We start from the raw sequence: 24611 nt of genomic DNA, 5'->3' as shown, positions 1-24611 counted from the left end.
ATTACTTTAATTTCAGATTAATAGCTTGTGTTGTCATAAGGAGTTTGACACGCTGGAAAACAGTCAGAAACGACACTGGGAATTGATCCTGACTGCTAAGGAGGAAAAACATTGGAGCATCCGTGGAAGTGTTCAAAACTGACTGGGCCAGGCTCTGAGCAACCTGACCCAGCTTTGAAATCAGCCCTGCTTGGAACTGGGGGAGTCAGGGTGTGAGGGCTTTGGATCAGAGGCCCCCAGAGGTCCGTTCCCACATACCCCATTCTGTGCCTATGGACACAAACGACGAGACAAACCACAAGCAAAACTGTATCTCAATCACACAACTTCCCAAGCCCTGCCAATCACCCACATGCACCCCAAGCCATCTTGCACAAAGGCAGCTGCTCTGGAGCCACTCCAGGAGCACCATCTCTCCCTGGAGGTGCTTTGCAAGGCTTCCCACCCTGATTTACCCGCCAGAGGCACCGACACCTCCTGGCTCCTCCAGCCTGAAAGGGCCCAGTACAGCCATCACTACGTGGCTTTCAACAGCTACCAGGAGGAGGTGTTAAATAGCCAACTTTTATTCCTTTGACCACCTACATCTTGGGCAGCCTAAAACACCAGAGCTGACGTTTGCTGTTCTGCTTTTCATTTCGAAAACGCGAGAAGAATAGCACAGGGCCCTGTTAAGAAGAACAAAGCCAGAGGAATTTGTGGCAAGGTTGTGAACCTGGCATCTGATTTCACAGCACAGGGTGCAGCAGGAACCGTTAGGAATCATTAAATGCTCTTACCTGTCCTGCAAAAAGCCCACACACGCCAATAATACAGAGAATGTTAAATACAGCTGAGCCTACAATGGTTCCAACGCCCACATCTCCTTTTGTGATAAAAACACCTGAAAAACAAGTTCAAGGGAAGCTGTGTAAATTGGAAAGAGCAGAATTTTTTCACAAAAAAATTGCAGACCTCACAACCCCAGTAATGAATCTAAAGGCAGGCACTGGTTCTGCCACTTTTTCTTATATTTAATAGGGCAACCTGCAGAGACTTGCTTTCTGAGGGGACCTGGACAGATTGTCTGATGGAAACCAGGTACCTTAGTCATGTCTAAGTTACCAGCCTCCTGGTCTGGTGACCATTATGGCAATACTCATCACAAAACACTGTAAGCTCTGTGGGAGCAGCTGGTTGGACACAAATTTGCAGGAAACTGTCTCCCATAAAACATTCCTTCCCCAGTACTCCCCATATCCCCATCCCAACAGGCTTCAGCAGGGATGAAGCTTCAGTAGAAGTTGGAGCTGATTCAGAGTCATCTGGCCATTAGCTACTTCCAAGCTGAATGATGCCTCTCAGGATGAGTTATGGGGCTCTTTTCAGAGCTCTTCTGTCACACTTGGTTAAAATTGGCCAGTGAGGCTAAAGGTGAGGGAGATGAACTGACAGACATATGCATCATGGTGCTGCACAAAATCCTTTCCTTAGGAAGCCAGCCTAAATATAACACTCCATCTCCTGCTAGCTGTCAGTTTGTTTAAATTCATCACTTGCTTTTAAGGTTCCAGCAGTATTTATCTGGCCAGTGCAGTTTAGGTATGTTTTCCAACTTCATCCTTTTCTCAGAAACACAGAAGCACTCACCTGTCAAGTGACATGCATCTGGATTACACCACAGCAGGATAATGATCTGACTATTAGGGTTTTTCTAAGTTGCCTGAAGGAATCTGGTTTTATTTTCACCCTGCTACTGCAGTCCCCTTAACTGAAATACAGCCCCAACTTTGTCCAATTTAAGTTCCCAAATGTTACAGCTTTGCTCGTGTGCTCGTGTAAGGAGATCTCTCTGCAGAGCACACAGCTTTGTGTGAATTAATTCGTGCTCTGCATCTGACTGCTGTGACTCAAACAGGAGCGTCTCCTGGAGAAAGTATCTAAACTGAAAGCTAATTCTCCTTGGTGATGGAGAGCTCTCCATACCCTCCCAGTCACTGCCCTGATGATCCCCTGCCAGCAGAGAAGTGGATGATGGAAACCAGGAAACTGCACAGAACAGCACCTTTGTACAACCCTGACTGCAGTCCCCGCTCAGCTTACGGCTCCGGAAGGACTTCAGCTAGTGAGGACTCCCCACAGTCAGTCCCAGGCGTGCCCACGAGGGAAGGGCCTGGGGTTGTAACAAACGTTACAGGCACGCAGCAATCCCATTTCAACTCTGGAAAGCAGCCAGGGCACCGCCAAGGCTGGGGAAGCAGCAGGTTATAGTTACCTATGACAGATGTAAAGAGCTCGGGAGCGGAGCTTCCCGCTGCCATGAACGTCGCCCCAGCCACGTCCTCGCTGAGATGCAAGCGCTGCAGAGAAACAGAGGCACTGGTTACAACACAGAGCAGCTGAAGGAACCCCACTGCAAACGTCAAACTGTCTGCCCAGAGCGGAAACTTGTGTAAAGTTTTACGTTAAAAAAGGTTAAGTACAGGGGAAAAGTCATCACGGGCATTGGCTACCTAAGTCAACATCTCCTGGCAGAGAGGGCAGGTTGTGCCTGTGCCACCCTTTACACTCTAGACAGTGGGATAGCTGCACCACTCATGGCTCTGTCTGCCCCACGATCCCAGCAATACACACCTGATCCACTTTGGCCCATAAAGGGCAGGGCTGCGGCTCAGCCTTGGTTCACCCCCAGCCACCTTCCCTGGCATCACTTAAGCCTTGGACATTTACCCTCACCTCACCCTCTTTCTCTTGGATCACCATCACTCACCTCCTACACCTGTCCCCCAGCAGTACCCAGGGACTGCCTAAAACAGAGACTTCTGGAAGGGAAAGGACTCACTGTTCTATGAAAACTTCATCAGCACATGTTGCTTCCAAAGATTCACTTGGCTAATCACGCTCTTAGTGTTGTCTGCATTCCCACTGCTCCATATGCAGCACCAGTGGCTGCTCAGCAGATGCCACAAGGCTGCTGAGGACCACGTGCCTCACTGGCACCTTCTCCTGTTCAAAGTGGAGGTAAAACCAGCCCCCCAGACAGCCACCAGCTCTGAGCTGTTACTGCACCAGCCCCCCAGACAGCCACCAGCTCTGAGCTGTTACTGCACCAGCCCCCCAAATAACCACCAGCTCTGAGCTGTAACTGCACCAAGCTGGGTGTGAGGCAGCAGCTGCCCTATGAGCGCAGGGCAGATCCACAGCTGGAGCAGGAGGATGAGCCGAGGGTGCTGGGAGGTGTCCCTGGCAGAGCTGGCTCCTGGAGGCAGAGCCCCCAGCCTGGCAGCAGAGAGGAAACCTCCCTGTCCCCTCGTCCCTCCGCAGCACTGCAGGGCTTCTCTGCAACTTCATCATTGGCTCTGCACAGAGACAAGACTGCAGAAATCCTCCCACCAGCCTTATCTGGATTGAAGGTCCCACAACGGCAATCCTGGCCCCTAAGGGAAGGGAACCCTATCCACTCACCACACACAGGCAACACTTGTATGTAGGTTATGGGGACAAGGTGAAAGGACAGGATGTGCCCTCACCAGCAATGCTTTTTAAGCAGAAACCACAGCATCGCTGCAGTGCTGTAGAAGCTTATGGAACTGGATTAAACACAGTTTTATGGAAAATTATTTCAAACAGGATCAAACCTACTGTGGAAGAGTTCATGAGACCAGAAGTAGATTCCCCAAAGGGCAGGTTCTTCTGCAGGCTGCTCTGTGGAACTATGGAGACAGCCATCCTACAAGAGCTGCTGCAACACACGGTGTCTTTTGAAAGCAAAGACAATCAGCCTTTGTAACGTGACCCATGCCTTTTCCTGTGCTTTCTTGAGCGCTCACATCAAGGACAAACCATGGAAAGCTGGATGTTTTGAAGACAAGCCATTCTGGACTAATGAAATCAAAAGTAGTTGGACCAGGAAACAGGACTGCACATTTCTTTTGCTATCATCTAATTACAGAAGGGTTTAATTATGCATAATCTACATAAAAGGGCTTGAATGCCCCCAAAGGTCACCTATGGAGAGAGAATCAAACAGGAGTAATAGGAACAGTAAAAGTCTGATCCATTTATATGACCCATTTTGATAATTTCTAGTGACACAGCACCTCTCATCTGGGCAGTCTGATGTTCAATTGCAAAGCCTTCTCTTGCACACACAATTAAATAGAACTTGTTATTATCATCTTATTGGTGGTGCTGGGTAACGGAATGGTTTGGAACCACTAAAGCACACGAGGAACTGTTATGTACCATTGAGAAGATAACAAATAACCAAAAAGCAAAGATCTGGGCAAATGAAAACTGCCTTCTAGGGCCCAGGTGCAAAAAAAGGCTCGCACAGCAGGGCGCTGAACCACAAATATCAGGTTAGTTTAGAGATGACTTCCATCAGAGCTGTCAGCACAAATGACTTCTCCTGCCATCTCTGACACCTCTCCCAGGGCTAGGCACAGCCCATGCCCTGACGAGTGGCACTCACTGCCAGGAACACGGGCAGGCTCTCCTCCAGATGACACAGACATCTCACTGCCAAGACCAAACCGTATTTCTACATGCAAAGATTCCATTGCCTGGAACTGACACAGAGAGGGCTTGCAGTCGCTGTGGGCACATGGTCTGTGTTCTCTCTGCAGTGTCTGACCTGATTTAGGCTGAAATGTACTCCTTGTCTTCTAAAATTTCAGCATGCCAACCTTAGCAAAAGAGGGACAGAGTCCCTTGCAATTGCTGGGAGCATTCACAAGCTTCTTGACAGCTGACCCAGCTGTCCCAGCTGCTTTACAACTTACACCCACACAACACAAGGTGTGAGGAGACTCGGGTCTTCCAGCACCAGGTACAAGACCTGCGACTTCGACTGGGGCAAATCACCAGAGGTTTTAGTTTGTGTCAGATAAGGGTGTTTCTGCAGAGACATCTACAAAGACACACAAACGAGGCAGCAGCAACTCCCCCAGTGTGAGTGGCTGGAGCACCCGGAGAGCCCGTCAGCCCGTGAGCTGAGCCCGCGCACACAGGCCGCACCGAGCAGCTACACGAGCAGCACGAGGAGCACTGCAGGACAGTGAATACACCGCCATCACACCCTGAGGCCCTGCAGAGCTGCTGCACGAGCAGCACGCGAGCCGAAGGAACATCTTCCCGTACTTACTTCACAGATCTTCTCCAGCGAAGGGACAAAGAAATCATCGCAGACGATCGCCAGCGCGTAGAACATGTACACGGCCTGCAGGAGAGGAGAGCAAAGGCTCAGTCTGGACACTGCCAGGCAGGACTGAACAGCAGCATCCCAGGTTTGGTTTGGCACATTTTCAAAAAAATGAAATGCTCTTGCGAGAACTTATGGAGCTGTCCGGGATTTAACTGAAAGACCCTATTTATCCAAAAGTTCTTACAAGCTATCAAAAACTGCCAACATTTTATCATCCCTGTAAAGACTGCTTTTTTTAAAATTTTCTGGACACTGCTAAGCCACACTGAAATATTTTTGCCTTCCTTTTTTCCCCCCATTGCACAGTGCAAGGTTTTTTTTTTATCACTGTGGTCTGTGAAAATCCAAACCTTGGAGGAGTAATTTTTGAAATCTGGTGTTCTGAAAAAGGGGAAAGGAGCTTGTTTTCTGTAATTTTAGTGCTCTGCCATGTCACCTGAGTCCCAGTGGTAAATCTTGCTAAACTTCATACAGGAACAAACAAAACCCAAGGGAGAACACAGGACTCAAAAGGACCTCGAGCCAATCAGCTCTTCAGTTTCATGCCAGAAGCATTTAATCCATGTTTCTGTACTGTGAACAGAACGTGTTGGGGCCTGATCTCTGCCCCGAGAGGCAGATGGCACAGTGTGGCTCCCATCCATGCAGCAAAGCCCTGTCCTCCCTCATGGGGTAACCTGGTCGATACTGCCCAGATCCTCCAGCTCTGCTTGTTGTTGAAGTCCTGCAGAAGCTCAGGTGATGGGAGGAGACCAGAGTACTTTTTTCTAGAGGGAAAGCAGCAATAAAAATGCCCACCATGTTTTTTTCTTGTTTTAGCTTTCAAGGAACAGGTGTAAATCTCCCAACCCACCACACACCCAGATTCTAACTTGCCAGAATTGCAATTTGGCTGCAAACAGCCAGTAATTACTGTAAATCTCAGCCATGAAAACTTTTCAAGCTCGAAAATAATTCAAGTGTATTTTTTTCAGGATTAGAGATGGGAATTTCATCAGAACAAATTATTTTGACACCATCTGGAAGAACAGGCACTAGACTGTCACTTAGGACAGTTTCTGTGCTTCTCTGTCACTCCTCATAAACGTGAATAAATGTAACTTGGCCTTTTTGAAACTCTTGCGCTGCAAAACGCTCCCGAGGACTACAAACGTAAGCAAAATTCCAGGTCCCCAACTCTGCTGGATGCAGCAAAGATCCTGATCTTGCAGAGGGAGCACCAGCTGCTGACACGATGCCAGCTGTAAGAACAGAGACAAAGGAAGCAAATGGCTCGCAGGCATTGTGCATCGTAGGAAGAAGGATCAGAAACGGCCCCAGAGAGTTGTGTGGCCAATTCCCATTGAAATCCGGTGGAGAGTGAGCGCCTGGATTTTGATCTGCTAATCATATTAATTTGCGGTGGGTCATGCCAGTGTTTTCCTTCCCCAATACACAATAATGCCTTTCAAGAACACTCATCTGTCACAAAAATGGCATCTCATGGCATTCTGCTTATTAGAGGGCACAACCACAACCCTAAAGGGTGACAAGGGAATTCTTCCCCACCCATGCTTTCGCATTTGTAGGATCAGGTACAAGGGAAAAGGCAAAAAGGAGAGTGAAATGAGTAAGGAACAGAAAAACAAATGTGAAGAAACTGCCCCTCTGTTCTTGGTGATCCCCCTGGAGGAGCAGGGAATGGCAGCTGCTGCAGTGGTTGGGAGCATGGAGCCAAACCCACTGCCCTCCTCGAGAGCATCCTGGGTGACTTCAGCAAATGTCAGCCCTGGGTTGAGAGCACCGACCAGGTTGAGCCTGACCAGGCTGAGCCCACGCTGACTTGGACGTTGGAGCATTTACTGCAATGACCTCACTGCTGCCACACACCTGGGTTTGGCTGTGAGGCCTCCCTAATCTTACAGAAGTGGCTTGAGTGCAATACAGTGTAAAGTGGCAGAGTCTAAGGAGTATCTGGCTAAAACCCAGTCTTGTCCACAGACTAAACCACTGGCAGCTACCCCCCATCAGTGAACACAAGGACAGTAACTGTTACTTCCTTGGAGTTCTTTCGGTTTTTTTGGTGGGGCTTTTCTTGTTTGTTTGCTTTCAAAACGAACAAAACAAAGCAAGGTTTAGAGTTTGGGCCAGCAGGAACAACACAACCAAAACATTTAATTTCATGTCAAGTCAGGCTCCCAGTGAGGGAGCCCAGAGACCAATGCAGGCTATTGCATGTGAAAAGGAGGAAGGCAGCCAGCACCAGGGCAGGCCAGTCTGCACTGTATTTATTACCCACGTGGGAAAAGCCAACAGGATGGCTGCGATGCTGGGCAGCTTCCATCTAAGTTCACCTGAGATTCCAACAGGGAGTTTCGTGGCTTTTTCCCTCAGCACACCCCCCCAGTCCTCAGAGGTGCCGTGGGAGCAGCAGGATTGGTGCAGGAATGGAAAGGAGCGGGGCAGTGTCTTTAGCCAGGCAATATACTTTAAAGACACTCTTCCTCCCCAGAAGGACATTAGAAAATTAGGAAAATGCAATGGCCCTGCGTAAAAGGATTACAAATGCCCAGTTCAGTATTACATTAGGACTGATTTTAAAATTATGATTCTAACAAAAAAGCATCAGAGAATAATTGCAATCTCTGCATCAAAGGATCTTAAGTATCTTACTAGAAATACCTGTTCCATTGCACAGGATGAACCAGTCATTTTTCACATTTGTCCAGCAGTGTTTCACCTTCCCACAACAGTCTTCATACTCAAACTAAAACTCGCTTCCCTGAACTAAAATAAGCAGCTTTTCACAAGAGAGAATAATGCTGCAGGAGCCAGCAATCCCCAGAGCCCTGCCTTCTTCCCAGAGCGCTGGGACAGGCCGAGGTGACTGTCCCTGCTGCTGCCCCACAGACCCCCTGCCCTGGGGGGCAGGCCCAGCCAGGGGCCACCTCTGAAACCAAGCACAGGGCCTTCCTCAACTCCGGCCACGTTACAAGCCTGCCTAAAACTCCGTTGTTGGAGAGAAATTAAAAAGGCCCACTCCAACCAGGGTCCCCCAGAGCCCAGGTTCCCGTGGGGCAGCAGCGAGCTGCGGCACAGCATTGCCATGGCAGGGACAGGCAGGCACCGGGACAGGCACCGGGACAGGCACCGGGACAGGCACCGCCCGAACGAGACAGCTCTGGCTGTCCAAGGGAGATGGGGCTGGGCTGTGGCTCGCTGCAGAAATAGATAAAGACAGGATGCAGCCAGGGCGACCTACATTTGCCAGCGCCTGGCGAGGAGGGAGGCAGGTGCCTGCTGGAGCCCCCCGTTCCCATGGCTACACGGAGCCACGGCACACCAGGAGCAGCCACTGCTCCTCCACCCCCTCAGCGTGGAGGGCACAGCTCTGCCCAGGGCCAGGCTCGGCCCCGACCACGCACAGGCCCCCTCACACTGGCAACGCAACATTCCCCGGCACCACATTCCAGATTTGCCAGAGAAAGCTGGGAAAAGGAGGAGCAACACCGTACTGTCAAAAAGACCAGGATAACACACAGACCCAAACCCTCCATTCTTGGCTGTCAGCAAAAACCTTGGGAATTCCTCAGCAAAGCCATTTCCCCTCCCCATCTTGAGGAGGTAACGGGGGGCCATGAGCACGGCAGGGCTGAAGGTCCACATGGGCACCAGTGCACACCAGCTGGAACTAACTGAAAACCAGGAAAATGCTAAGAGAACAACTAGACAGCCTTCCAGAACCTAAAGGGGCTGCAAGAGAGCTGGAAAGGGACTTTGACAAGGGCCTGGAATTACAGGACGAGGGAGAGTGGCTTCCCACTGACAGAGAGCAGGGTTAGATTGGGTATTAGAAAGAAATCCTTCCCTGTGAGGGTGGGGAGGCCCTGGCACAGGTTGCCCAGAGAAGCTGTGGCTGCCTCATCCCTGGAAGTGTCCCAGGCCAGGTTGGATGGGACTTGGAGCAACCTGGGAAGAGTGGAAGATGTCCCTGCCCATGGCAGGGGAGCTGGAACTGCATAACATGTAAGGTTCCTTTCAACCCAAACCAGTCTATGATTCTACAAACTACAATGTTAAGCCCTCAAGTGCTGGGGAGCTCTCAGGTTGCAGACTGTATGTTTGGTCCTTTAGCAGGGAACAGCACCAGACTCTCAAAATCCAGATCCTGGCCCCTCCAAACTGAACAACCCAAAGCAGTGACTTAGCAGGGAGTTACTGCCCGTGGCAGCATGCCCTCTTCTCAGAGGGGACATGGAAATAATGAATAGCAGTGAAGCAATCAGTTAACGAGCTCTGAAGAAGTATCCAGGAGAAATTAAACACCATGGCTCCAAACCTGTAATATGGCCTCGCTGGCCCACTTTTTCTTTAAACCAAAGTATTTTCAGCTCGGCCCTAAAACTATTGCTGAACTGCCTAGCTTCTCCTAGATTTTTCCAAGTGTTTAGGGCTTTACTTTCATCTTTGTGAAGCGCTAGATCATGTTTAGTAATTCACGCAGCCCCACCCTGAGATCTGCTGGGTCTTTGTGTTTTCACTTTATTAAACAGCAGAGACCCAAGGCCCCAGTGATAGCTTTTGTCCCGTTTCTCTGGCTGCCGTTAAACAGCTTTGCCTTGATGTCTTTCAGAAAGAAACATGAAAGTATGGGCAAAGGGGCAGAGAAGAAAGGACAAGTTTTTACTGAAATGAAGAGAAACTGTTTAAGGGGAGGTCAATAAACATGAGAAGCATGATGATGACCTCTAATCATCACTGCATTGTTCTCCCTACCACTACAGAGCCCCTTTTACAGGCTGATTTCCTCAAACCCACTGAGAAACCTCAATGGAGACAATGAAACTCTGTGTCTGTATCCTTTTTTTTCTCCAAAAAGGGCATTTCTGCACATGCTCTGATTTCATCACATGTTTGGTAACTGTACTGCTGGGAGGTAAAAAACAGATTTAGAGGTTCATCACCCCAGTACAGAGACAACCCCTTTCAACACAGACTAGAGGCAGGTTGCTAAATGCTGACAGATGTCTATTTTCTACAGGTATCATTTTTTTTCTTTGACAAGAGGTTGTCCCCAACTACTACAGTGCTACAGGCTGGATCCAGCTGGGTCCTGCACCTCAGGGACACATAAGACAGAGTATGGTCAAGAAATGTTCTTAAGTCAACCAAACTGGTGTGGAGAATGATGGCACTGGTGGAGCGAGGCAGCTGCCCTGCTGCCTGCCAGAGGGGGAGAACCCGAGTGGGCACTTCTGAGGGGACAGCAGATGCTTACTTCTACTTCTCATTAAGAACAGATTTTTCTTTTCATTCTGAAGTAGATGGTTCATCAAAAATCTCAGTCCTCCAGACTCCATTTTGATACATGTTAAAGGCATGTTCAGCTTATCCAGAACGGAACTCATATATGAATTTTTGGGAGTATTCTTTTGGGTGCTAGAAAATCCAGCTCAGGTCCAGTGCTCACTTTCCAAAACATCTCAAAGCTCAGTGTTCCCATGGAAACTTGGGATCCTTGAGCTTGCCAGGCACAGTCAATAGCAACGTTATTCAAGAAATTTTTGCAGCCATTTAGCCAAAATAAAATCCTAACACAGTGGGCTCACATTACAACATAAAAAACAATCTAATTCATACTTTAAAAGAAATCATGAATCACTGCACACAGCTAATGGTGACTGCTCATTTCAGCTAAGAATTATTAAAAGCTTTTAAACATTCACTAGAAGTGGGTATTTACTCGTCTGCCTAAGAATGCCTCTAACCCCTGAGATGTACCGACTTGGCAGTTCCTCCTGAACACAAACAACATGAAAAAAAGAAAAGAATTGTCTTCAACTACCTAAGAGTCAAGGAAAGGACCTGGAGGGACAGTGCTCCCCTCTGTCAGAGCACTGCAGCTGCTGACCACAAGTCCCCCAACGCCTGCTGAGTGTCCAACGCACTGACAGACCGGCATTATTTAAATAACTTTATCCTGAATATCTTTCACTTAGGCCTTAGCCATGCACACCAATTACACTGACTTCTCTGGGGCAGAGATCACAAAACTGCAAGCGCAAAATCGCACAGATTTATGGTATTAGTAAGGTCTTTAAAACAGCAAGTATTCAAGTCTTCTTGGCCCACTTCTGAATTTTGAGGCAAACCCCTTGCCCACCCAATGTCCTCCAGAATTCCCACCCTACAGCTGATAAATGAGGAGCTGCAATACTTTCTTTAACAAATCCAGGAAGAAAAGCTCACTTTGGAAACTTGTGTGCTAGGGGGAATTCCAGAGAAACAAACTTTTTTGTTTCTTTCTATTTTGGATACATTAATGTAGTTGATCATCATCTTTTAAACAGAAAGCTGTCTCTAATGTCTTTCTCCTCCAGCTGTCATAAGGGATGTCACGAGGCTTTCTGGGGGTAAGACTTCGCTTATTTTTGAAGGCAATGCCACGAGTGTCTCCCCTGGACTGGCCAAGCCCCCAGTGTCCTCCTGCTCAGGGCAGAGGGCAGAGGCCACAGCTGCCCCCCGGCCTCAGCAAAGCTGGCCTGGCTGGAGGAACACAACAGGTAGAGCTGACAAAGAAAGCTTTCCAATCCACGTAATCCCATGGATAGTTCTGCGCCAACATCACTATCTCATATATTACAGAGTGTTCCAGAGTTGCTCCTTGCAGAAATCTTGTATCTTTTAGCTCCCTGACATTCGGTTTTCATCTTATGGATACCAAACTCTTCCATTTTCAGAGACAACTTTCTCTTTCCTATGGACTGACAGTGTCTACAGAAGAAATGAAAGCAGGAAACAAATTCAAACTATTCTTCCATTATTAAGAGAACTCCTTTTTACTAGAAGATCCCAAGAGCACAAACTATCACATCCCTGACTGCATAGTCCACACAGGAGAGCAAAATGCACCAAAGAGAAAATAACTTCAGTCAAAACACTGGAGCACACTGAGCCCTGTCCACAGCAACAGGAGAAGAAAGGCAAAGTCACAACACTTACACAAAGGACGTGCAGGACCACAGCTCCATGTCTCCTGTCCTCGTTCGTGAAGATGTCATTGGGGAATTCGTGGAGAGCTGCAAAAAGTGGGGTGGGGGGGAAAGAAAGCTCAGATGTTTAATCAGCTACTCGAAACCACCGCACGGCTGTGAAGTAACACAGCGAGAAGTCGCCCGACCAAGCGCTGCAGTTACCACGCCAGAGGCTCTGTTTCACCTCCCTGTAGCTCAGCTTAGCCTGTCCTCGGGCAACTGCCTTTCCCCAGATGTTTCCTGGGCAATTTGCTTCTGTGGCCACCACCCAGGGAGGCCTCGAGGGGGGACAGACACACCCCGAGGGCCCAGCGCAGTCCATGGCCTGGGCTGCAAACACGGTGTCACAGGTAATTTAAAGACAAACTCCCTCCATTTACTCCAATGCTTTATTACTGCTCTGGACATTAACTGGATTATGAAGTGCTTAAGGACAGCCTGCCAATTAGTGCAGGAATGGCTGTTGGTTAAAATCTGAGGAGCCAGTGTGAAGACGATGCTCTGGCACCCGAGTGCTCCCCAGAAATTCCAGATTTGAATTACCCAACAACAACTGAAACAACGCCTCTCTGCTAATGGTCAGTCCTGCACATTCGGCCTTCAGTTGGAAAAAATCAAACTGTGTTTTTCCTGGCTTTCACATCATTAATAAAGCTCCAGCAATTGGAATTTAATTAGCAATGCCACAGATGATTAAATGGAAAAACAACCCAGCTCTCTCTCCCAGTTTTGCTGCCTCTGAAGCAATAACTGAGCAGAAAGGAGCTACATCTTAATTTTATTACTCATGCAAGCAACAGCTCTACCCAGGCAATGTACCTGAGGAGGAAAACACTTTTTTACACACAGTAATTTCCCCAAAGGCTTAGGTTAATACTTTTAACTGTATTCCTATGGATTGTTAAATGTTATAATGAGACCTAACAAACTAGCAGCAGCTACTGGACCAGGACAGTTGGCACTTTTAAAATATATATAATGAAGGAACATCAGCAACAACTTTCTCTTTTATGAGAACCAGCAATACCTTTGACATTTTATCACCAGTCAGGATTCACCTGCCAGGAGCTGGAACTTCTTCCTTCTGAGGCAGAACTAGCACTGCCAGGCTGCCTCCACCCTCCCACCCCAGCACGTGTGCTGTGCCTGGGCTGCCAAAGGCTGCCAAAACCTCCTTAGGTGTGCAGCCTGAGGAACCAGTGAGGCAGGTACCAGCACAAGGACAGGTGTTAGAAAAACCCCAGCAAGCAACACAAAACGCTACGGAAGCTGGAAGACAATGAGGTTAAATCAGGTGGAAAGGATTCATCTCTCCTCAGCAAAACTTCCTTGTGTGAAAACCAAGTGCTGACATCACAGCTTTAAGGAACACTCCAGGCCACAAGCAAGGCAAACAGAGGGAGGTCTGCCTGCAGCAATGCTCAAAATGGTTTGCTAGCACACACACACACACACACACTCTCATGTGTGTGCTTCCCCCTCCCTCCTGCAGCTGCCTCTGAGATCTTACATTCAATACAGACAGATGATAAAAATCCAATCCCTTTATCAAGAGTCTCGAGGAGGTTCAAGGAGCCCGAAGTGCACCCAAGGTAAAGGCATACAAGGGAAAAACTGGACAAAAATAGCACAAGCTGCCGTGAGTGGCAGCGACTGGGAATCCTGGCCCTCCTTTGTGTGCACAGCAGAAGTGACTGGTCCTCCCCCAGGTTCAGGTTCCCACCTCCCACTGTGGGGAAATGCACCTCTTTATGGGAGAAAATCCAAGTGTCCATCACCACGTTCCCTGTGACACCGTCTGAACACAAACACTTTTAGTGGGTTACACATGAAAGCATGCAATTATAAAGTAATATATGCAAATCTGAAATCTGCTGCATTTTTATTAGCTGCATCAGGTGCAGATGAGTACAGATAAGAGGAGAGCTTTGCAAAACACAGGAGCTCCTTTCTAAGAAGAAATAAAGGGTGTTGCTGGAACACCACTCCAACAACAGCTGCCCTATTTAGCTGGTCATAAAAGCTCAGACAGTTTGTTATTTTGCTCTTAAAAAGAGTCCTCAGCCTTTGTACAGAAAATAGAGGCAGAGTTTGCCAAGCTTATTTTGATCGCACAGAAAAAAACCCAACCACGCTGCCAACGAACCTAAACTGAAAGAATTAAAGATTTCTGGCTAACAGTCTGCTCTGGTCCACACAGGTATCAGCCTGAAAGCAGCAGAAGTGATCTTCAGACAGCTCAGCCCCTCCACACACACCTGCTGTGCAGGCTTTAGGCACGATCCCGACATTCCCACCACAGGCCAGGCGTTCCAGCCCTCAGCACACATGACTCGGGTTCAGTTTTCACTCAGCGAGGGGCACGTTCCCAGAAACCCGAGCACAGGAGTCTGCAGCTCAACACAACACCCTTCCCAGGGGGCAGTCCCACCTTGTGCTGGCAACTTGTAGAACTATGAATAAGTATTAGGATTATTAGCATTTGCAAGTAATTGGAACTAGATGACTATTCGGAAGGTGTGGATTAGCTTTGGAAGGGAGGCCAAATAATACAGGGGCAGGTGAGCATTAGGAGTGAGAAGCTGACACAGGACTTGAGGTGTTCAGACAGGCAGCAGCTGCTGTGCAGGACAGAGAGCCCACAGCTCCCAGAGCAGGGCACAGGCACCCACCACAGCCACAGCACAACTCCGGGCATGACAAAGCAGTGGGGGGGCTGCTGCTGCTCCCTCCCGGGGGAGCCATCACGGGGTATCGCCAGATCCAGAGGAAAAGTTTGTATCCACACTCACCGAGGAGAAGTTATTTTAGTCACAACACAATGAGCTGGAATGAATTGTTGTCCTTTCATTCTCAGTCAGCGTGTGATTCACTCAGACTGGAGCCCTGTTCAGCACTGGCTTCAGCTGACTTACAGAATGACCCTCGTTACCACTGCACTGCGAGGATTTGCTGGCACAACACGGATCTGCCTCTGTCCTGCACAGCCCAGCTCCCCAGCCCTGCTCAGCCCTGCCCCGGCCAGGTGAGCAGGGAGGGTGCTGTGCAGGGAGGGTGCTGCTGCACCACCCCTCAGGGAGAGCCACCTCTCACAACCCTTCTCCCTGCTACTCCTTTCTCTCTCCTATTTAAGAGTTTCCACCTCTGTGAAAGGATTCTTTATTAAAAAACCCAACACTGTACTGGATCAATGGTTCTCAAAGCTGCAACATCTACTTATTTTTAAAGAACTCTTCATATTGTGTACCTACTCTGGGGACACGAAAACCCTTGGGAAATTGCCACTGCTTTCACAGATGAAGGATGTTCAGCCTGGCAATGAATTACCAGCAAAGAAAACTCATAAATTTACAACCTTGGTTCATTTTCTCATGCTGTCCCCATAATTCTTTCATGGCAGAGGTAAGTCACATCAGTGCTAGGCTCCTCTATCCCAGGGCATCCAAACACCCAGTCGGTGCCAGGTTCTGCAATCTCAAGGCATCCAACCACCCAGTGGGGAGAGGCCCACTTACTGTGGGGCAAGTGGTCTGCCCAGTGGCCCCTGTTTGCCTGCTGCTTCCCAAAGAGCTCTCCCAAGGCGGGCTGCACTTCCCAGCACTGGGCAGCAGGTACGGCCACAGAAAGTTGCGACTTGAAAAGCTGACAAGAGCGGGCTGGATTAGAAACCAGGATTTAGATACACAACTCCACCACGCAGGGACCACTGGCATTCACAGCACCAGCACTACTGCAACTGCCATGCAAAGTCCCAGGGCCAACCACTGTTGTGCAGCTGCAGAGACACCCAGACAGGAGGCTGTGCCAGGCAGCCGGGGGCGAGCTCTCGGGGGAGCCCAGCTGACAGAGCACTTGCTCCTGTGCCCAGCCCCGGGTGCTGGGAGTGTGCCAGCAAATACATCATTGGCAGCAACCACAGCAGGAACAGAGAACCAAGGGGAACATCATTATGGCTTCACACTGGCAGAGGGAGGGCTTAGATGGGGTACTGGGAAGAAATTCTTCCCTGTGAGGGTGGGGAGGCCCTGGCACAGGTTGCCCAGAGAAGCTGTGGCTGCCCCTGGATCCCTGGAAGTGTCCAAGGCCAGGTTGGACTGGACAGCCAAAGGCATCAAGGAACGTCCCCACATGTTTTTTCAGTGAGTCTTTGTGACTTCTATTGTCACCTATGAGGGACGGATGTTAGTGGAGCAGACCTTGTGATGTCAACTGAGACAACATTTTTTGCATCCAGCTTTTTTACACAGGGAAATAAAAAACTTTAAAACAATTAGTTACCTTTTTCCCCCTCTATTCTCAGAATCATTATTTAAAACTCAAGCTCAGGATTATTGCCTGGTTCAGGATAAGCAACAATATCACATTCAGCACCTTCCTGCACAGTGTCTCACCCAATTCCCTGAGCTCCAGCAGCATCCCTGCACAGTACCAGCTCTGATAACCCCAGCTATACAGGTGAGTAGCCCCTGCATCCCCAAGGTCTGTCCCTGACAGGGAGCAGGGACCTGGAGGACCTGTGGGCACAGGGAAGTGAGGGGGCTCAGGAACTGCTGCATCTGCTCAGCCTCACGGCCACCACTGCCTGGAGAGTAGCTGGGGCAGCCCCACGCTGCACAGCACACAGCCCCTGTTCCCATGGGGAACAAACACCCTGAAATCACGTGGCACCAGAGAGGCAGGGGACCGTGAACATCTTTAGCTATCTCTAAAACCAATAAGATCAGTCAAATTCTCTCTGAGGAGAGGGCGAGTACCTTTTATATATACATAAATGTTTCACTGCCTGCCAAGTGAAAACGGTGTTTGCATTGCAGTGGCATGATCTAAAATGCAAAGAGTGCCAAAGTGTGCTGATACATGAATAATAAAACATTTTGCTAATGTTTTGCTCATGTCTCCACTTAACTGCTGCAAACAAGTGGCTGAAGCAGCACAGGGGTGCAGCACCCCGCTGTAAATCCTGCAGCACCCCCAGAGGCCCCGTCCCACCCCTCAGGGCGGCAGTGCCAGGCTCTGTCTGTGCCCCCCATGGGCAGACCCTCTGTGGGCCAGGGGAAGCAGCCACACAGACACGCCCGTGGGCTTGGCAGCTCTGGGTGGCAGCCTGGCAAGTTAAATCAATTTGCAGTTGTCATCTCACACCACACCAGATGGGGTTTTCCCCCCTCACTGACCTTTAGCTTTCCTCACCAATGGGACAGTATCAGCCCAGTCCAAGGCACAGTTCCATGACAGGCAGCAGTTATCCCACAGCTCCTCTGCCAAGAGCATCCCTGCTGAAGCTACTGAGCCTCGTACCTGTTCACAGGTGCCTCTTGGTGGGATGAGCCAGACAGAGCAGACACGGTGTGAATAAAAAGGGAGAGGTCTGCATTTCTATTGGGTAAGTTATGCACGGGCTGGGGGAAAAAAAGGAGGGAGAAGACGGAAGAATGGGAATCTAAGATGTGCCACGGGGAATTCAGAACTGGCAGCTCATTTGCATGGGAAGTGAGAACAAACATCACTCCTTCCTACTCTGGAGGAAGCACTCAAGAGAAATCACTGCCTGGAAACGCTGAAGAGAAGCTGCCCCCTCCACCCACCCACCGAACAGCCGGCACTGCAGCTCCAGGGAAGCCCCATTTCTGCCTCGCAACACCAACTCTAGGAAGGGAAGCTCTGGCCAGGCTTGTGGGTTTAGACTGGAGGGGTGTTTTTTCTGGGTGTAAACATGCCCATGTACACAGCATGCGGGGCTCTGTGAGCGTCCCCAGCAGCTGAGCTGTTTGTCATTCCATGCACATCTGTCACGTCTTTAGCATTTCAGATGCCCAGAGTTGTACAGAAATTGAAGAGTACATTTCCTTCCAAACGAGGCACATGAAGTGCCCAACCCTGCACTGTGCCCTGTTGTCCCTCCTTTCTCCAGACTCTCCTGGCTGTGTGTTGTGTGGCACCACGCTCCCAGGCTCCACTCCTGCTCCACCACGGGGCTGTCCTGCTGTGCCAAGAGCACACACACCAGATGAGGTTTCCCTGAAACCAGCGCTCTCCTCAGCTGCAGGAAGTGAAGCCTCAAAGGAACAAACCCCCACACGTAAGCAGAGCCCCTGTGAAGTCAAAAAGCTCCTGCCTTGGCTTCAGTGCAAAGAATCACTTGCAAGGTCAGAGGTGCATCGAGATCCTAGGACAGCAAGTAACTATATCTCAACACAAATGGGGAAGGAATCAGAAATAATAAACAATATGCAACAGCATATAGTTCAGGGAGAGTTTAAGTCAAATAACAGCAGCAAGTGACCTTGAAAGAGAAGGTTATACTTTCCTTTGTTGTTTGGTACAAGACTAATTTCTGTTACAGCGAGAATCTGGCAACTGTTTCCCAGGACCTCTGAGCTTTTATATTCCTGTGCTTCTCTTGACCACACTATAGTTAAATTTCTTAAATATATATATGCATGCTTAAACTGACAGAGAGCAGGGTTAGATGGGATATTGGGAAGAAATCCTTCCCTGGGAGGGTGGGGAGGCCCTGGCACAGGTTGCCCAGAGAAGCTGTGGCTGCCCCTGGATCCCTGGAAGTGTCCAAGGCCAGGGCTTGGAGCAACCTGGGCTAGTGGAAGGTGTCCCTGCCCATGGCAGGGGGTCGGAATGAGGTGGTCTGTGAGGTCTCTTCTAACCCAAAGCTTTCTGGGATTCTGCAGTAGTTTTTGTTCTGCTTTGTGCCCCCAGGTTCCCCCATCAGAAGCCGCAATTCCTGCCTGCAGAAGGAAAGGCATGGAGGTATTAACAGAACTGCCAGTGTTATAACTTTTACAGACCCAAGGACCGTTGGTGTTGGATCAAGATATTTCCCTTGACAAATGCAATACTTCTGCAAAGTGATCCATTATCAGCCACACACCGTGGTCAGAAATAGCTGGCACGAGGAAGGTTCTTAGCAAAACCACAGCAAGAAAAGAACAAATCCATTGCTGGCTCCTGTCCTCACATGAACTGCCAGAAATTCCTAATAACTTACTGGCTTAATTCTGCTATTCTGAAGTTCCCCAGACGTCTTTTGATTTGGAACTGAATCCAATCCCCCTTTCATTAGCTTTATTTTGGGGAACAGATATTTAAATGGTGTTCATATCCATGGGCAGGCTAACCAAAAAAGGCAATTTGTTACAAGAAGCACTTTTATAAAGCCACCTGATAAGGAAGAGATGCTGCTATCACCTCTCTTCTTCTCTTGGGGAGAAAAGGGAGGGATGACTTAATCTCTCAGCGTCCCAAGTACTGGATGCAGGGATGTCATCAGTTTAAAGAAGGGGAGCAAATTCCCCTTGTATGCTTCAGCCTTAGCCCCATTATAGGGGTGGCTGGGAATCTGGATCACAGGAAAACAAACAAACAAAAAACCTTCAAAGAATCGAACTTTTGGACTTTGCCCAAAACACGTCAAAGCTGTGGCTTAAACATGTGGTCCAGGCACAGAGGCAGGTTCAACACAGGGCAGCCAAAGCCAGCCCTGCCCGGGGAGCAGCACAGCGATGCCACCGCGAGCACGAGGGTGGAGAGTGCCCACACCTGAGCATGGCACAGGGACAGTGAGTCCTACAGCCACAGAACCATTTGGAAAAGACCTCAAAGGTCATCGAGTCCAGCCCTGCCCTCCTGCAAGGGCAGCACGCCCAGCAAAGCCCGGCCCAGGCGAGCCCCGCTCTGGGCTGCCCCAGCCCTGCAGCCTCTGAGAGCAGAGTCAGGCCTGGAGGCTGCCATGGGCTCTGCCTCTCACATGCTCTCAGGGCAGGGATTTACTGCCTGCAAATGAGTTTCAACATTTAAACTGTCCAGGCTCATCTGCGGAGCAACTCTAATATGCTTTAAGCTCCCTCGGATGTCTAAATGCTTAAAGCTATTACAATGTCTTTGTTATTTTACATTAGGCATCCCATTAACTATTTTCTTACTTTGATGTAATCAGTGTTTACCGTTATTTGGAGATTAATTCTGGATAATGAGGCCACGTGGCCTGTCTCTTCTACAGTGAAGAGTTGGTTGGCAAGGCAGGGCAGCCCCCCCGTGACAGAGCCCCCATCCCGTCCCCCTGGGGAGCACCCTGAGCACAGGGCAGGACCCCAAAGCCTGTTAGCATTTTCCATTTAAGCTTACACTCCCGACACACAGAGGATCCGGTCCCTTCCCCTCTCAGAAGCAAACAGAAGCAAAGCTATCCTTTCCCATTTCCATTCCAACACTGTCAGCCACAAGGTGCTTCAAGTGCTCAGGTGCTTATATCTTACGTAAATATCTTTAGCAAATCAGAGAGAGCTCCACACTTCAGATATCCACCATTTTGCTCTTTGCACATAAAACTAGCAGGCAAAAATTTCCATTCCAAGATTGCAAGGTTAAAATGCTATACCTAAGTAATGTATCTATAAGAGGGAAATCAGAGCAATCCTTTACTTTGACAGATCAATGAAGGTACATCGAAAGGGAATTCCTGGGGATGTAAATAGTACAATTCCCTCAAATGCAAAGGATGATTGCTGCAATAAGTCTTGTAACCCATGCCCGGTACGGCAACTCTGCTGATATAAACCACTGCTGAAATTAGCCAACAAAAACCTGCCTAAAGAAGACCAGACTCCCACAGAGATTCACCACCACACGAACGAGTGCTCTCGTCATCCAGTCATCCATGTCATGGCTCACCCCAGAGAGAACCCTCATTTACACAGCACGTGTGAAAGTTTATTAACTTTGCCTGCAGTGAAAAGCACACTGGGAAGGATTTTCAGGGGACAAAGCAGCACAGCTCTCAGGATGATTGCTAGCCTTTCCCAAGGCATCCCAATGTCACTTTGAGCTCGGCTTGAGATCAGCCCCAAGCCCAGCTCTTCTGGGAGACAGCTGCAGTCAGCTGCGGCACAGGCACTTATTTGTGCCCTTCAAACATATTCACGTCTCCTCAAGCCCCTTTTTCAGTTTATCAGGATTTCTGAATGCCTGTCTGCTCCTCCAGGTGTATCCAGGACCCTCAGTGCTTCACATCACCTGCACACCTGACACGTCCCCACTGTCACCTGCTTACAGACTGGGCATTATTTAATCCAATTCTTCAGCTATCACACTGCAAACTTCATCATGGCCAGGCTCAACTGGGAGGCTTCTGAGCTAAGAATTACCCTGCCACGAGCAATTCCCTTACTCCAGACTGAGATTTCACCATTTTTCTCAGCGTTACATGCATTAATCACGCGCTTGCCAACAACCATCTCGGAGAATACTGATACACGTGCTGTCCCAAGAAGCTTGATAAATCACTTTCTTGCCATCAGGGTCCAGATCCTTGGAAAGCCCGTGCACAAGCTTTGCTCTGAGCTCCCAGGAGCCCAGGCAGGACAGACAGCCAAGGCCTATCCTCCAGCACATGGCAGAGCTGGGTCCTGCCCTTTCCTCTGGGGTTCCACTGACGGATTTCACTTTTGCTTTTCTGTTTTCCTCCTAGCTGGTTTCTACACAAAACAGAAGATACTTAAGAGATTTCTGTGGGTTTACCTCTGGCTAACTGTATTCATTCCCTGATCAACTATATATACCAAGCTGGAGCAGCACCACAGCCCCTGGGACGCCGAGTGCTGGCAGGAGAGGGGACAGTGCCGTGCTGGGGCAGGTGCCCTGCTCACACGTGCTCACTCTGTGTGTGCACAGCACTCCCCATCCAGCACCAAAACACACTTACCATGTGAGCTTCACATGGTGAAGGCCTCTGAGGGGGCCTTAGAGGCCACACACACACATATGGACAGACATGTACTCACCTCTGTAGTACACACACATGTACATACACACACACACACACACACACAATGCTGCACACATTTATCTGTCTGAAACAGGAGAGCCTCGTGACAACAGGGAGTCAGGTTTATACTCTGACTGTGGGGAAAAGTGAACACGCACCACGTGCAGATGAAGCACAGTACATGGCAGGTCCCTCTGCAGCTACACATTTTGCTCTGTGGTGACAGGCAGGCCTAGAGCCCAATTTCCAGCATAAAAATCATATCAGTCAATGTCAACACACTGTTCATACATCAGAAAGACAACACTGGCTCTAAATAGGTACCAGCGGCTGCAGAAGACAAGGCGCTTCCAGAACTCCATCTCCGAAGAGCCTTTTATCTCTCTCAGAAACTGAAAGCCCCTAAATATAGGACTACTGTTAAAAATTCATGAGCTTCAGCAGCTATTTATCAAAGTCATGGAAATAGGATATTTCCATGATGGTGAATGGCTTGACATTCATTACTAATAAGCAAATGTGCCCTTTATTACCATTTTAGAAGAGAACATCGCTGCCGATACCCAAGGAACACTGCATTAGCACCAGGCGTTAGCATTAGCTTTGCTACAATACACACATCATTTCTGCCATCTGGATGCCTCACGCTTATTAGCTCCCAAACGAGGAGGCTGATGCCAGCTCTGTGGAGCCTGACGGCACGAGGCTGCCGGGAAGGTGGGGTGGGGCCCCAGACCACACTTACACTGACCCCTTCCTCCAGTTCACTAGATGCTCTTGCCAGAGCAAAGCCACTTGGCGGAAGGGCAGAGCCCACTGCAGCCAGGCAGCATGTCAGCAGGCAGGGAGGGCATCGTGGGGCAGGGGACAACACTGACTGGGACACTGCCTTCATCAGTGGCAGCTCCTGTCACCCCCCACTCACAGCCTCCCACCACAACCACTAGACCTCGGAGGTTCAATCAGAATACAGCCTTACTTCCACATAGAAGAGGTGACAGAACTGTTCCTCTCTGTGATGATGTAAGTTTTTTATCTCTTTTATATATGCAAACGTTTGTACACGTTCTGTGCTGACACGGAAAAAGCATGCATTGCTGTCTGCTGGGATGGCAGAAAGGAGAAGCAGAGAGGAAGGAGGAACCCTTTCACCTCCCTCACACAACATGAGAAAGCTGGACACGAAAAGGGTTTGATTTCAGTGGATCCCTGAGAATTTGTTCTTCCCAAAAGGGTTCTTGACGTAACTTGACCAACAGCCATCATCCTGCAAGCATAGGGGGGCTTTCTCTTGCCCTTCCTTCACAGAGAACACACGATGGCAGCTAAACCTTTTATATAGGGAGGCTTTTCCTGTGGTCTCCACCCACATGCCCCTTGTTCTCCTCCATTCTTTGTCCCTTTCTTTTTCCAGCCTGAACAAACCCACACCACGAGGTTTTTATGTGGTTTCCTGACTTTCACCTCATTCTAGGGGTGCACTGGGGGCTGCCCCCAGCCTGCCTGTCCCCCTGAGCCAGGGGATGCTCAGGGGATGCTCAACACATCCCAGCCATCCACACTGCCCCCGCTGCTGTGCCTCCCACCAGGAACACCCATCCCCTGGCTGCCCTGGTCAGACCCAACCCATGGATCTCACTCTGCCCTTTGACCAGGCACCAACCCTTTGGTTTCCCACTCTGCAGCTGTGCCTGGGATGCTGCAGTTCAATCCAAACACAGGTCATTTAGCGAGGTGGCGAGTCACCAAACATGGGTCCTTTCAAGAGGGTGGGGGTTTCCTTCCTCAGTGCCTTTTCCTGGTTGAACACTGGTTGGAGCACCAGAAATCCCAGGACACAGATGGGTGCAGTCTCCACACTATGAGCCCTCCAAGGCCTTTAGGAGAGGGACAACAGCAGGCACACAATTTGCTTCCTCCTTCCTTAGAGAACATCAGAGGAAGCTACAAGGGCAGCTGTAATTACATGTAAATCCCCACACAGGCAGAACTCTATTTTACATGTGGCTGGAGAATGGACCATCTGTTTTATGAAAGTACTACTAGGCTCTTTTTTCATTTTCTCTTTTATCCCAATTATATTCTTTTCCTCCCCCTCCTCCCTTAGTGGAAGCATTGCTGCAGTACTATCAAGAGTCTTAAAATAAGATTATCTTTTTAAATGAGAGAGTAGTCTTTAAAGTGGGATTATACCTTACAACAGCGAACTAGTCTTTCAATCAATTCCAGAGGATATGCTATGACTTCATTACTCTGGAAGAGGCTACGTTTATGGGGCAGCAAATGAGAAGCATTTACATGATGGCACACAAGTTCAGAAAAAGTGCCTCCTCTGGCCTGTTCTTCCCTGAGCATGCCAGAACAGTGCTCTGGTGCCCCTCCAGAGCTTTTGTCCACCACCAGTTTCCATGACACTAGTGATACTGGCCCATCAACAACTATCCCCAGCATTTTCCCAAAAGAGAGGCAGAAGTTGTATGGAAAAACAAGAAAGCAGCATTCCTGTCCACAAGAAAAGTCCTTTTGTGTGAAGGACTGATCCCTGAAGAAACAAGACATGATACACACATTTTGTACAGCCCCTGCCTGCTCTTGGCAGGGCTGGAGCTGGGGAGGGGACACATTCGACAAGAAT

General features: G+C 49.2%; 1 protein-coding gene across 2 annotated transcripts in view; it reads right to left on the bottom strand.

The window, feature by feature from the left end:
• Positions 1–24611, bottom strand: part of SLC24A3 (solute carrier family 24 member 3) — a 115307-nt gene that overhangs the window by 38261 nt on the left and 52435 nt on the right. For both annotated transcript variants that reach the window (XM_027724196.2, XM_027724198.2), the window contains exons 3-6: positions 12167–12243; positions 5126–5200; positions 2255–2339; positions 780–883 (exon numbers count right to left, since the gene is read on the bottom strand). In XM_027724196.2, the coding sequence (XP_027579997.1) occupies positions 780–883; positions 2255–2339; positions 5126–5191 (255 nt within the window). In that variant the 5' untranslated portion in view covers positions 5192–5200; positions 12167–12243. The remainder of the gene's footprint in view (positions 1–779; positions 884–2254; positions 2340–5125; positions 5201–12166; positions 12244–24611) is intronic.

Source organism: Pipra filicauda, unplaced genomic scaffold (assembly GCF_003945595.2).
Source record: "Pipra filicauda isolate LSUMZ 115617 unplaced genomic scaffold, ASM394559v2 scaffold435_size564288_pilon, whole genome shotgun sequence".
Classification (NCBI taxonomy): domain Eukaryota; kingdom Metazoa; phylum Chordata; class Aves; order Passeriformes; family Pipridae; genus Pipra; species Pipra filicauda.
This window is presented reverse-complemented; position numbering and strand designations above follow the sequence as displayed.